Genomic DNA, 12,871 nt, shown 5'->3' on the forward strand with positions numbered 1-12,871 from the left:
TACTGGTTTCCATTTATTAGTGCAGATGTGGTGCTTGTCTTCACAGGATTTGTGATCTTTGGGAACCTACTCTTATGTGAGCTGTGAAGAAGCCAGAATGAAATCCCTTGTGGAGCCCACCCTCAATCACAGACCTCTTTAGGATGCCTGAGGCCAGGCTTGTGGGATCCCACTCCTCAGAGCTGGTTGGTCTAGCCTCATTGGCACCATGATGTGGCTTTGGGTGAGGAGCTTGATGGACCAGACAAGTAGGTCTAACTTGGATGCCATAGGAACAAGGAAGGGTGCTATGCTTACTAGAAAGGCCACAAATTTAGTAAAAGTTGTAGAGATGTTGAGTTACCAAAGGAAGTTCAGTTGTCCTGCAGGAATCATTCACTGGGAGATGTCAAGGAGGCCCAGTATATGTGACATCTAAAGGATAGCCATGCTCTCAACCACTTGCATACAGTCAGTCACACATAAACACATTCACAAACATACTGGCAAAAACAGCTTCACTCTCTTAGACTTTTCCCTTCCCTATACTTGCAAGCACACACGTATGTCTCACATATACTCTCTCAGCCAAAAGGGTGGCCTAGGGGATCCCTCACAGCTGAATCAAATGCTGGTTAATGCTGCTGCTTTTATTACACCAAATGTCTTAACATTTATTTGGAGATGAACACAAAACTTGGCATACTGCTGTTTACAGTGGCATGCATTCTCTACAATGCAGCTTCGGAGCTCAAGATCACTGCAGCACGCACATAAGAACTGCTCTCCGGAGGAGAGAAAAGGTAGGGGGGATCTTGTTCTCTCCAGTATGGACAGACTAAAGGTGCTTTGCCATGAGAGTGGTCGAGGAATCTCTTGTGTTGGGCAGGTGTGTTTTAAACAGCTAAACATGTACGACACGGAATCCAAGTGTGTGTAAGTTCCTAACACTTAGAGCCAAGAGCATTTGGGGGTAAGTATATCCCCAAATAGGCAGCACTGACTAAACCGGGGGCATGCTTAGCACTGCATCTGAGGTTAAGCTACCAAGAGTCCTCAGTGAAGGGAATCCTGGTTTCATGAAGAAGAATAAGACATGACGGCGCTGTCACAATAAGGCCACTAAACTCACAGCAAACTATGACCTCAGAGGAAGCGCTTAGGACTACAGGAAAGCAGCTCTATTCTCTCTGATGTCAGGTGCCCCTTGCTGGTTAGGCACTCGCCCTGAGACTTTCGCATGGTCTTTTCTGAGCTGCACAATATCACTTAGCACAACGGAGCAGAGGAAAGGGCCACACACATCAAGGTCATGGGACACCACCAAGCGTGGCTGACTATTGGCAAATGTCTCAGATAGATGCCTTTCCCGGTTGGGCTAGGTGCCCCCATGTTATCTGGAGAGCTAATCTGAAAAGAGGCTGGCAAAGGACTTCCTCAAGCTCCGGATGGTCTCCGCTTTGGCTTCATCCTCATTGGCTGAAGACCGGAAGAAGGAGGATTCAGAGAAGCTGAAGGCATTTGTCAGGGACTGCGACTTGCTTGAAGATAAAAACCAGAGAGAATGTGAGAGAGGGTGTTCCCAGTGAGGGAGGGAAAGACGGTGACATGAGAATATACAACCGAACCCCACTCCCACCCCAGGGAGACCAGGGTGACGGAGGAGAAAGCCAGTGGAGTGCTGCCAGGACCCAGGGAGGCCCCTGTGCTATCATCCTCACCTTCAGTGCTGCTAAAACAGAAAAGGATGGGGGCAGTGTGGGAGAAAGGGAGAGGGGGGAAAAAGAAAGGAAAGAGGGAGAAGGAGCGACTTAAAAGCTGTTTCTTATACTTAATGCTAAACTAAATGGCTTACAAGCTACATTTCAGAGGTCCCAATTGGTAAGTACTAATCTAGGAATCTTATACCTTTTCCTTCTGATTAAATATAGCAGCTAGGGGACCTTAGACTCTCTGCACTCTCTTTTCCATCAACTGTCTAGTGGTGAAGCCAGCATCAGAAGACCTGGGTCAAAGTGTTGGATCTGCCCTTCACTCAGTCTTGTGCTTCTCTGGACTTGGTTTCTCATCTGTCATGTGCAGATGTTTTGTAAAATGCTCTCTAAGACTTCTCAGGTCTTTATACTCTGCTTTTTTTTTTTCTCTGATTCCAAATAAACTTGGAATAAACTAAGGCCTCAAGTTATCTGCTCTTAAAATGGACATGACCATCCTTTGTAGCCTTCCTCAGAGGAGCCCTAATATGAAGTCGGTGCAGTTCAGGATATCCAGGGGCAAAAGAGATACATATCAGGTGTACACAAGGACGTTAGGCAGTTTTCTCATTAAAAACTCAAATCACACACATTTTAGGAATCTATTTTTCCCCTGAGACCTAGGGATTCAGAGAGGAAAAAGACAAGAACGTCAAAGGGAGGCCAAACCCAGTACTTGAGAAGAAAATACAAGGTATGGTATCTCCAGTGGTCTCTCATGTCTCCCTGACTTTCACTGTCTCTTTCCTGATGATTTCTAGCTGTAGAACTCTTCTCCTGATGTCTTAGGGCCCCCACCCCTTCTCTACATTTGGTGTCAGTCCCCAACATTCCCTTCTATGGGAGTGTGAGCAGTTTCTCTCCTACAGTGACTGTGAACAGATGGCCTTCCATTAGGGTTGAGGATGAGCCCCAAACATGCTGGCCTCTGGGAAGGAGGGCCTCCTCTGCATGCACAGCCAGGGGCATGGCATATAAGCCTCCTGCTTGTTGGCTCTATTCAACAAATTCAGCCCAAAGATCGGCCCTCAGACTGGGGCTAGAATTGACTAATGAGAAGGTAAGGGAGATTTTAAAAGTCAGCATGCAGAAAACAATTGGATTGAGGGGAGGTTATGGGGCAGGTGAGAGGTGAAATGTGCCACTGGCCAGAGTTGGGGAGCAGTAGTGGATGATGCCCCTCCAGTCATGAGGGTTGGAAGACCCAGAGAAAGTGGTCATCTGGACTACCTGAGCCTGAATCCTAACCAAATCTCTGAGCAGTTTATTCAACTATACATGACCGGACCATGTCTAAGTGGCTTTCTTTTCTCCCTCCCTGAAGATTCCCATCACCTCACTCTGAGAAGCACAGATGGATCACTCCCATCCCTGCAGGCCATACCTGTCTCTGCTGACAGTGATGACAGAGGTCTGTTTGGGGACAGTGGAGAGAGGTATCTCTGGTTCTGGGGGAGAGGGCACCATCCAACTCAGGTGCTTTCCATCCTAAGTACAGCTATACTGCTTCCCATGAACCCTCAGTTCTTCCTCTGAAGCAGGACTGTGTAGGGGGAGCTTTTAAGGAGTGAGGAAGACCAAAAAGATGGAGTTCCTCATGGTGTCTCTAGCTGGGCCTTCCTTTGATGGCCACGCCAGAAACTGACCTCCTTCTGACAAAGCTGAAGGTAAAAAGTTGAAATGGATTTAACTACTTCCCCCTTTTCCTTCTGGGCAGCCTTGCTGATTGCACACCCTAAATTCTGAGTCAGAGGCAGGAAAGAGGATTTTTTAAAAAAAATTTTGACACACACACACACATGCACACACGCACAGAAAAGGAATGGAAAAAAGAGTGGGAGACAGGATTTAAAAAGAAAGAAAGAAAGAAAGAACCACTCTAAGCTAATATAAGAATAGGAAAAGGGCAGTAACTCTGCCTTATTGGCATTCCCCAGGAAGAAAGGGGAGGGTTTGAGCTTTTAGCTAGACCTTAGACTTTCACTTCCTTCTTTTCTACCCTCCCCAATCAACCCCAACCATACCCCCAACCAAAAAAATAACCCAAAACCAAAACCAAAAAAAGCCCCACAAAAATATCTGTAGAAGAAAGCCTGAACAAGGGTGCTTTCTAGCAGCTCTGGAGCCTAAGGCCGGTGAGGAGGGGCAGGAAGAGGGGAGGGGAAGGAGCTGCTGAGTTGTCTCTTACTTGAGCTGTGGGTGAGGCTGGGGCTTCTGTGGTGGAGCAGCCGGGGGTGGCTGGGCCTCTGCCAGGGAGCTGCTGCTGGAGGGTGCATCTCCGTGGGTGGTGGAGGAAGAAGAGGAGGAGGAAGAAGAGGAGGAAGGTGGCAGTGATGGTCCAGGGGGAGGCCGGCGTGGAGGCAGCACCTTGCCTGGGGGTTGCATTCCTTGGGGTTGCCCAGGGCCCCCTAGGTTCAGTACAAGAAAAACTTCATAATTTAGCCATATCAAAGGGTTTCCTTATTAGAATCTATGCCTTAAAGGGTGAGGTTAGTTAATTATCAAAAGGATAAGCTCTATTATAAGAAGCTACCCGAGGCTCTGTAGGGCTCCAGAGCCAGTCCCTGGTTTCCCTCATACATCTGCCACTACTTGCTCCTCCTGAGGCACACAGCACCTCAGGCACAGCAGAAGTCAGGAGGACAAGGAAGAAACCATGGGATGAGTGGCCCTGACCAGAAGCAAGCTCTTTTACAGAAGGTCCCCCAGAACAGAGGGACCCCACCATTCTTCCCCAGAGGTTCCTCAGGTATAGGGCAACCTGCCCCACGGTTTACTGGGAGGTCTCAAGTTCCACACAGTAGATGCAGTACAAAGGCAATGGAAAAAGCACAGGTCTTTGAATCAGAAAATCCAAGACACAGTCTATTTAGGGACTCCCTGAGCAAGTCAGCAAACTTCTCTGGGCCTTGGTGTTTATAACCATCAAACTATGATGGTTTATAACCATCAAGACTATGAAACTAGTCTTAGTTGTCTTTCAAGATTGGTAGTGTTTCAAAGATGTTAATGGACAAGAAAGTTCTTCAAAAAGTATTGTGTGCTTAAAAAAAAAAAAGTATTGTGTGCTTTATGATCATTAATGATCATAGACTTGCATTGTTTTTACGGAGCAGGGCCTTGTCCAGCTCCTGACCTGCACATGTCTGATTGCCATGCTCCGCCCAACCAGGGCTTCATTTTAACATTAACTCAAGCACATGACTAGGGGAATCTTCTGTTTCCATGTACTCTTTTGCCTCATAGTACCATCCTCAGGAGCCTCTACCCCCTCCCCAGTGTATGTGGTGAAATTCTCCAGAAATCCAAGTCCTATTCTCCCCTGGGGTTATTGTGGTCACCATCCCACAAAGAAGCAGCCCCCTACCCTTCTCCCCACCCCCAAAAGGACCAGGATACCATTCTCTCAGCATAAGACAGAAAACCACCTGGTGGCCTGGAGGGAAAAAAAGGCCATCCTCCCTCTGGGGTGTCTAGTAAGCCAGTAAGTATGATACCTGCTTGCTCAGACTTAAGGCGGGGGCAGGGTGGTGGTGGTGGTGGTGGTTCTTGCAGTCCAAAGTCAAAAGATGCCCCCAGCAGTACATACTGACTAGTGGAAATGATGCATAATTGGCCTGAGAGATCCAACTTCTCAAGTCTCACTCTCAGTATCCACGTTCATGAGCCCATTAGAAGGAGCAGGTTTATGGAAACTCAAGAACTAAGAGAGTTGTGTTGTAACTTAGTATCTTAGAAACGCCAGAATACCCATACCCTCTGGAGAGGCAGAATTATACATCAACATCACTGTGCATCCCTGATTATCAGCGCCTCTCCTTTATACATGGCGTGGGCTCCACTGTATCAATTACCAATGAATACCAGAGTTAGTTTTACATAAATAAATACATAAATGTAATTTGGGATTGAAAACTTGAAGTTCCAAGTTCAAATTGGATAACCAGTGAAGATGAAGCCGACAGACCAGCATATTTCATGTTAACCAGTTTTTGCCTCTTCCAAAGTTTGGCATCATTTGTATTAGCCTTTTCTTGCAAAGTACAGCAGGTGGATAGCTCAACCTCTTATACCAGGAACCTGAGTTCTTTCCCACTTGCACAGAGATACTTGAATAGCCAGAAACTTTACAACTTAACACTGAAGACAGATATAACTTTTCCTTTATTGCACATTAAGCTGTACAAGAGAGTCACAAAAGAGAGGTACTTAAATCACACTTCCAGCATTGGCTGAGGTTTTCCCAGCTGGATTGGTACAAAAAAAGGGGACAACATCAGAAAAGAAATGGATACAAAACACCTGAACAGCAATCCTATACTGTGACATGGATGTCCCCCAGGCCACAGAGTTCTCCCTTAGCATGCTGCCTGAGGGCACATGATAGTCAGGTTATGCTGCCTGCTTCCATTTGGCAGTAGGAGCCCTAATCAGTTTCTCCCCGACCTGAGAAACTTTGGCTAACACCACTCTGGAGCCTGACTGAATTCAAATGGCAACTTTGTATTTGTGGCTCACAAATGTCACATGAAAAGCACCTGAATGTTCACACTGATAACATGCAGAGAAGCAACACCACCATCAGCTCACCACTTGGACAAAAAATGAAAAATACAAAAATAAAAATGTATTCCTCCATTCTGGGAAATGTTGCTTTATTCCTTTCTACCATTTCATCAGATTGGGAGGTATTTAAGGACCTGATTCTTATGCAACTCACCTGGAAGTGCATAAATGCATATATGTATATATTTACAACAGATCGATCACCATCACCATCTAAGGGAGGGATCACAGATGAGAACACTCACACTCAGTGCATTTCTCTGTAGCCTCAGAATCTGCCAGCAACCAAAGGAGAAACTAGGGCATGTGCCCTTGACCCATACATCATACTATCAACACTATTTATTCCTCAGACCTGGAATCCAGAACAGTAACATGTCAGCATAGAAGTGAGAGGAATGTAACAGTAGAGCTAGAAGCACTTATTTAAAATGGAAACTGCTGGCATGAACTCCCACGGACCTCCATCCTAGAGGAGACCACTCAGTGCCTGTCCCAACCTGGCTAGGAGATGGCAAGATGAGGCACTGCTTTCATTAACTGCCTCAGCATAGCCCAGGAACTCTGTGTCAGAGGAAAGAGGACAAACTGGTGAGGCTTCTTCAAGAGCCATGGCTGTGGAGCCTCTGCCCCAAACACACACAAGCTAAAATCAGAGATAGGTCTTTCCAGGAAAGATAAAACACCCCATTCTCTGGCCTCTGGGGGGGCTCTTGTAAGAGCTGAAAATGAAGGTAGAAATCCACCTCATAGTTCTGTAGGCAGTGTACCCACTCTGTGAAATGGGAAATTTCTCATTTGGTCTCATGATTGCCTAGGGAGAGGCCAAGAGCAAGATGGTCGAATCCTTCTCAGACTTTCAGTAGCTTCCTGCATCCTATGTCCAAAATTGCTGAAGAATCATCTCTGTACATAGGTCAGGCTTTGGGGAATACAAATCAGCCTCAATTCCACAGAAGCACATAATACGGCCAATTCAGAAACAGCAACAATGAAAAAACAACTCAGGGGACTGAGATCAACACACAGAAAATACTCACAAGTTCACTTTGATATTGCACATCAGCGGCCCCATTCTTTTTTGTCTAATCTCATAGCTAATTAGTTAATAATAAAAAAGAAGGTACACTGGGATATAAAGTACAGAACACATTCCCGGAAATAGCTTGTTCTTTATATTTCATGTCATCACTAAAAACACAAGAGCTCTACAGGCACAGCCAGCCTATTCACATAAACTCAAACTGCACCAAATTTTAGCAAATGGAGAAAAAGGTGGATGCCTTCAGATTCAACGGATGAAGCTATGGAAATTAGACCTTGAAAATCTCTTAAACTTCTATTTACCCTAGCCATGCAGAAAGGAAGCAAAAAGCACAATTCGTTGAAGATCCCAAGCACACTCATGGAGGTAAGCAGGGGGTGGGGGGCGCTTTAATCTGAGCCTGGGAAGGTGGAGGAGAGGAGTTGGGTTTTATTTTTGTGGTCTTTGTTTCTCCCCTGTCCATCCCCCCAGTTCTTTTTCACCCCACATTATGTAATACTTTAAAAAATACTATCAAACCACCCAGAAGATAGTCACACTGGACTTGGGAGAGGCACAATTCTTTTGTACACTGTTGACAAACAGCCCTGGAATCACAAGTTATACAGAGAAACATAAGTGAGCATTACAAGCACGAACAGGAACAGGTAAACAACCAGACAGAGGAGCTGACACTGCATAGGAAAACACAGTCCAGTCAGTATTGAAAGAATGCAGAAACGGCACCAAAGGGAGGGTCTGTTGCTCCCTCCCTGCTTTCCTTTCTTTCCTTGTTTGTTTTTGGCTTAAAATTTCTGCTTTGAAAAATGAACTACCAATCACTTTAAGAAGCTTGGACTTGTTTTGGCCCTACTGCAATGCCATTACAGTCGAGAATATACTGTAAACAACCTTGGGGGGCTGGCCGCTGAGGTGGGGTCTTGCTGGAGTCCGGATCCTTAAGTGTTCCACTCTGGAAGACAAAATGCAAAAAAGATAAAAACAAGACTGCAAGCAGATTCTGAAGAGAAACCCTGTGGCTCCATGGCATGAGTGCAGTGGGATGTGATGGGATCCATGGGATCTGGCCTAGAGGCTTCTGCTGTTCCAGAAATATACCTCAAAGGAGTTCTCAGCCTCTCTGGTGTTGCTGGGGCAGGGTTCCTAGGCAGTGTGGGCTTGAGACCTCCTAAACCCCCTTCTCATTTCCCTCCTTTTTAGACTTATTCTGTCTAGATGCTCTGGGTCTTCTAACAGCACCTGGTTTCTTCTCTGGTGGCTGCCTGCTGTCCAGTTCCTTCAATACTTACAGGCCCAGCTTCCTGAAGGAAAGGGAGGATCAACACCAAAGTTTAGAGATTGGGTTGGGCTTTAGGCACTTCAGGGCCCCTGAGATTAGGAGCTGGACCAGATGATGAGCCCAGATTTACCTCACTTCTGTGGAATTAACTCTGATGTGGAATCAGCTCTGGAGGTGGCTCTGGGGTCAGATCCACTCTTTGGGCTATGCTGGAACTCCCTAGGGAAGGACTTGGGGCCAGTCTTCTGTTCCCCCCAAGCCTCCTTTACCCAGAGGGAAGGGGTAAGATGTTAATGCTTGTAGAAGTGCTCAAGGCCAAGCTGTTTTTCCTTCTCAGATAGCATAATTACATTTTACCCAACAACATGGCTCCACTCCCATGTTTCCTCTCCTCCCAGCTGTGATTCTGATTATGCCCTGAAAGGATTGAAGATGCACGTGACTTCAGTTTGTCTACCATTTGAATTAAAGGCAGTGAGCATTTGTAGCTTAAATTCAGTCCAAGGGAAATGCTCTATAAAGCCTAAGAGTTGCCAAGTGTGCTCATGGTGATGTCACAGAGGGAGCTGCAGGGGCAGGGCTGTGAAATGGGCTGAGCATGTCCCCAGCATGCTCCCGCTTCCTCTTTCAGTGCTCCTCTCCCTTGTGACGTGCCCCTCAGCCCTACTCCCACATGAAAACTGTTTCTTCTCCTGTTCCCCATTTCCTATGGGCCTCCCATTCTCACCATCAGTCTCCTCTCCAGCCTTTTTCAGCTTCACTCAAGAAGAGCTGAAGTGTTACCCTCTCCAGTGTCATGGTCTTTAACACCATTGTCTAAAACTATTTTACTAAGAGGATTTGGGGCAGTAGGAGGCAGAGGACCTTTGAAATGTACTTAGTGCCACCACATCAGAGGGTACCTGTTCTATCTACAATCTCCACCCTCTCACAGATCACAGCAAGCACAACACTTCCCTTCCATTCTTCCAAATACTGTCATGGGATCCAAGATGCTTGGTCTGAGCTCTGGCACTGAAATACCCACCACCAATACAGCACCTAGAGACCACACCATCCAGTCAGGAGCAAGACCCATCCATTCTTCCCTCTCAATATCTATGATTCACCACCTTTTCCTGACTATTGCTGGTCAAGCCTGCACCATTTCTTGCTTAGACTACTAGGCAATGACTACTACTACTACACTACCAGATATAGTCTCCTCTCTCTCTAATCTATTCTGTACCTACCTAGTGTCCTCTTATGTTCCTTCCCTAATTGTGTCACTTTACTGCTTTAATAATTTATAGCTAATACTACTTATGTGCCAGGTACACGATGGGCAGTTTGATATATTGTATACCTCATAAGACCTCTCTGAGGTAGATGCTATTATTATCAACATCCCTAATTTTTAGACAAGGAAATTGAGGCCAAACTAAGTCAGGTAATTTATCGAGGGTCACACAGTAGAGGCTAATGCAGCTGGGCTGTGAGGCCAGGCAATCTGATAGTCAATTTTCTTCCATTGCCAGCAGGATGACAACCTGCCAGCAGGATGACAACCACATCCCTCAGGCTGACATCTAAAACTTGCTTCAGCATGGTTGGAATTGGCCAATCTAGCCTTCTCTCTCCCTCATGTCTTAAGCATACTGGCTCCTCCAGGCCTGATCCCTCACTGTTTATTCTCAAGGCTAGAACACATAATTTTTTGTGCTGAGTACCCTACAGGAATACTTTTTCACCTGTTCTACCAATCCCATCCAAAACATCTTAGATGTCTAAGTAATTTTCTTCCTCATCTATGAAATCTTCCCTTCCAACTGCCCCTTTCTACTGTGATCTCTTCTCTGAAATCCTGAAACAGCATATAGGAAACTCATACTACCAAAGAGGGTCTTTGTAATGCTGTGTTGTGATCCTAAAGCCTAGATGATATGCCCAAGAAGACTGACACATCCTTCAGGCACAGACTATGTATCTTCATCTTCTCATGAATTCTTAACAAATGCAATGCCCTTGTTTTTAAAGAAAAATAGGGACATATGGCCTGGAACAGGAACTATTTATTTAAAAAGTTAAAATAGTTAGAATTAGGAATATTTTGAAAAATTCAAGACTATCATCATTTTACCAACACCATCAAGCATAGGGCTGAGTATATAGGAGATCCTTAATAAATGCTTGTTAAATAAATGATGCAAGTAAAATAATGTGAAAATCCAAAAAGGACTAGAGTATAATTCTTTAGGAGAGGCATATTGTTAAATCATAGAAGTTAAACCATGTAAGTATTTGGTATCAACTCTAGTGAGCAGCTCTGAAAATGCTCAGGTTAGGGAACTAAACTTGATGTCTGCTATGTGTACCTGTATATCAGGTACAGAAGGTAAAGTTAAAACAAGTATCAAAGAAGCAGATATTGCTTCCATCAAGACTTCCTAACCCAAGGACATTTTAAGCCTAAGAGTTCATTCCCACTGTGATCTCTTCTTTCTCATGACCTGGTTGCCAGCTAGTTAAGTCTGGGGCCAGGATACAGTGTACAGTGTTTGATAAAGGGTGCATAGATAACAGGGTGGCCTTTCTACCTGGGCTTCTGGCATGCTAAGATGGGGCTGGGGTTCAATCCCCCTCCCAGGCCCCCCACCACCACCACCACACACACACATTGCTGCCTAGGTCTCCAGCAGTAGGTCTTTAAGACTGGATAGCAGAGTGACTGAGGAAGTTGGGCTTTGGGGCTGTGAAGACCTTGGGTTCAATCCAGGTGTGCCACTTAATTGCTTTGTGACCTTGGGCAAGTTATTTCATCCCTCTGTACCCACTTATTTTCAAAAGGTTTCTGTGATGTGAAGTGAGATTATCTATCTTTCTATCTATCTGTCCATCCATCTATCAAGATATCTATAAGCACTGGCCTCTGTAGTTTCTAAGTAAAATACAACAGATGACAATGATATTGATGAGGAATTTCCTCTGAAATTCTGTTACCCAAGTCTTATGCCCATGATGGAATACCCCTTGCAGTGCTCTATTCGTAGGCTTCAGAGAACCTTATTTAGTTGTGATAGTAAAGCCTCCTTTGATCTCCCTGACAATCTATCAGTGTTATGGTTTCTCATTGCCTGAGAAGAATACTCATATGAAAGACAGCAAAATCCATATTGTTTGTGGAGCCACTATATAGGCTCTTGCCAGTCTCCTTCCCTGGGGCCTCACCCCATACCACGCATGGCTGCCAATCACCTCAGGCATTGGTCAAGAACAGCTTAAGATGTTCTCCTCCAAGAGAATTTTTATTTTTAGATAGAGTTATGGAAAACCATTTAATAAGAGATCAGAACCAAGACCATTGGGCAAAAGCTTCAGAAAGGTAGAATTTCAGTTATAGGAAGAACTTCCTATAGTAAAATCAGTGGAAGAGGCTATCTTGGAAGGTGGGTGTGTTCCTGTAGAGGCTAGAGAATCAGCTGACCAAATATTGTAGAGAATATGCCTTCACTAAACATGAGATATATTAGGTGAACACTAAGGTTCCTTCTACCCTGACAATTTATGATTTGGGGGGAGGGGAGAGTGGGGAGAGGAGAAACCCTTTAAAATCCCATAGATTAATCTCTAATGGTAGAACTCCAGACACTCACTGGATGAGTTGACAGAGTAATCATACCAATGAAGGCTGGCCCTGGCTCTCCTCAGCTTCAGAAATATATAAATAAGACATGGATGAACTGAGCCCAAAAGTTCCCTTCCAAAAGCTTCAGAGGAAGAGCTCCCAGAGGCAGTTCTTTGAACTGGAGCCTGGGAATATGCCTTGGCCACCCTTCTCTGGCGCCTAGGAAGCTTCACCCTTTTCTGGCTCCACAGAAGTTGTGGACTGAAGACTTCCCAGGGACTATGAAGGGTAGAAGAAGAGTCCCCTAGGACTGTCCGTTGCTAGGCTGAGACTCTCTGGCTCCACCCATAAGCCATCCATCTGTTGGGGCTGAGGGCTATTCCCGTGGGGTTTGGCTACCATGGGATCTGTCTCCAGTCACCAAGAACTGCCTGGGATGCTGAATTCCACAGAAGTCTGGCCACTCTGGCGTCACTGCCAAAGTCTGGACTGTAGCCAACCCACAGCAGGAGCTCATGGCCAGACTGAGCTGCAGTTTCCCTCAGGAAGTTTAGTTGACTCAAACAGGTAAGAATGTGTAGTCCAATGTTTGTGCTTAGCTGTACTGAAAAAAAGAAGGGCCTTTTTCCCTTATGGTCAAAGGG

At 45.5% G+C, this 12,871-nt stretch overlaps 1 protein-coding gene across 1 annotated transcript in view; it reads right to left on the bottom strand.

Annotated features, from left to right (window-relative positions):
• Window positions 1–608: 608 nt before the first annotated feature.
• The window catches only part of SYN2 (synapsin II), a 197,422-nt gene continuing 185,159 nt past the window's right edge, over window positions 609–12,871 (bottom strand). The window contains exons 11-13 of the mRNA XM_072720275.1: window positions 8,236–8,296; window positions 3,922–4,141; window positions 609–1,520 (exon numbers count right to left, since the gene is read on the bottom strand). Of these exons, the coding sequence (XP_072576376.1) occupies window positions 1,385–1,520; window positions 3,922–4,141; window positions 8,236–8,296 (417 nt within the window). The 3' untranslated portion in view covers window positions 609–1,384. The remainder of the gene's footprint in view (window positions 1,521–3,921; window positions 4,142–8,235; window positions 8,297–12,871) is intronic.

This window comes from Vulpes vulpes, chromosome 9 (genome assembly GCF_048418805.1).
Source record: "Vulpes vulpes isolate BD-2025 chromosome 9, VulVul3, whole genome shotgun sequence".
In the NCBI taxonomy this organism is placed as follows: domain Eukaryota; kingdom Metazoa; phylum Chordata; class Mammalia; order Carnivora; family Canidae; genus Vulpes; species Vulpes vulpes.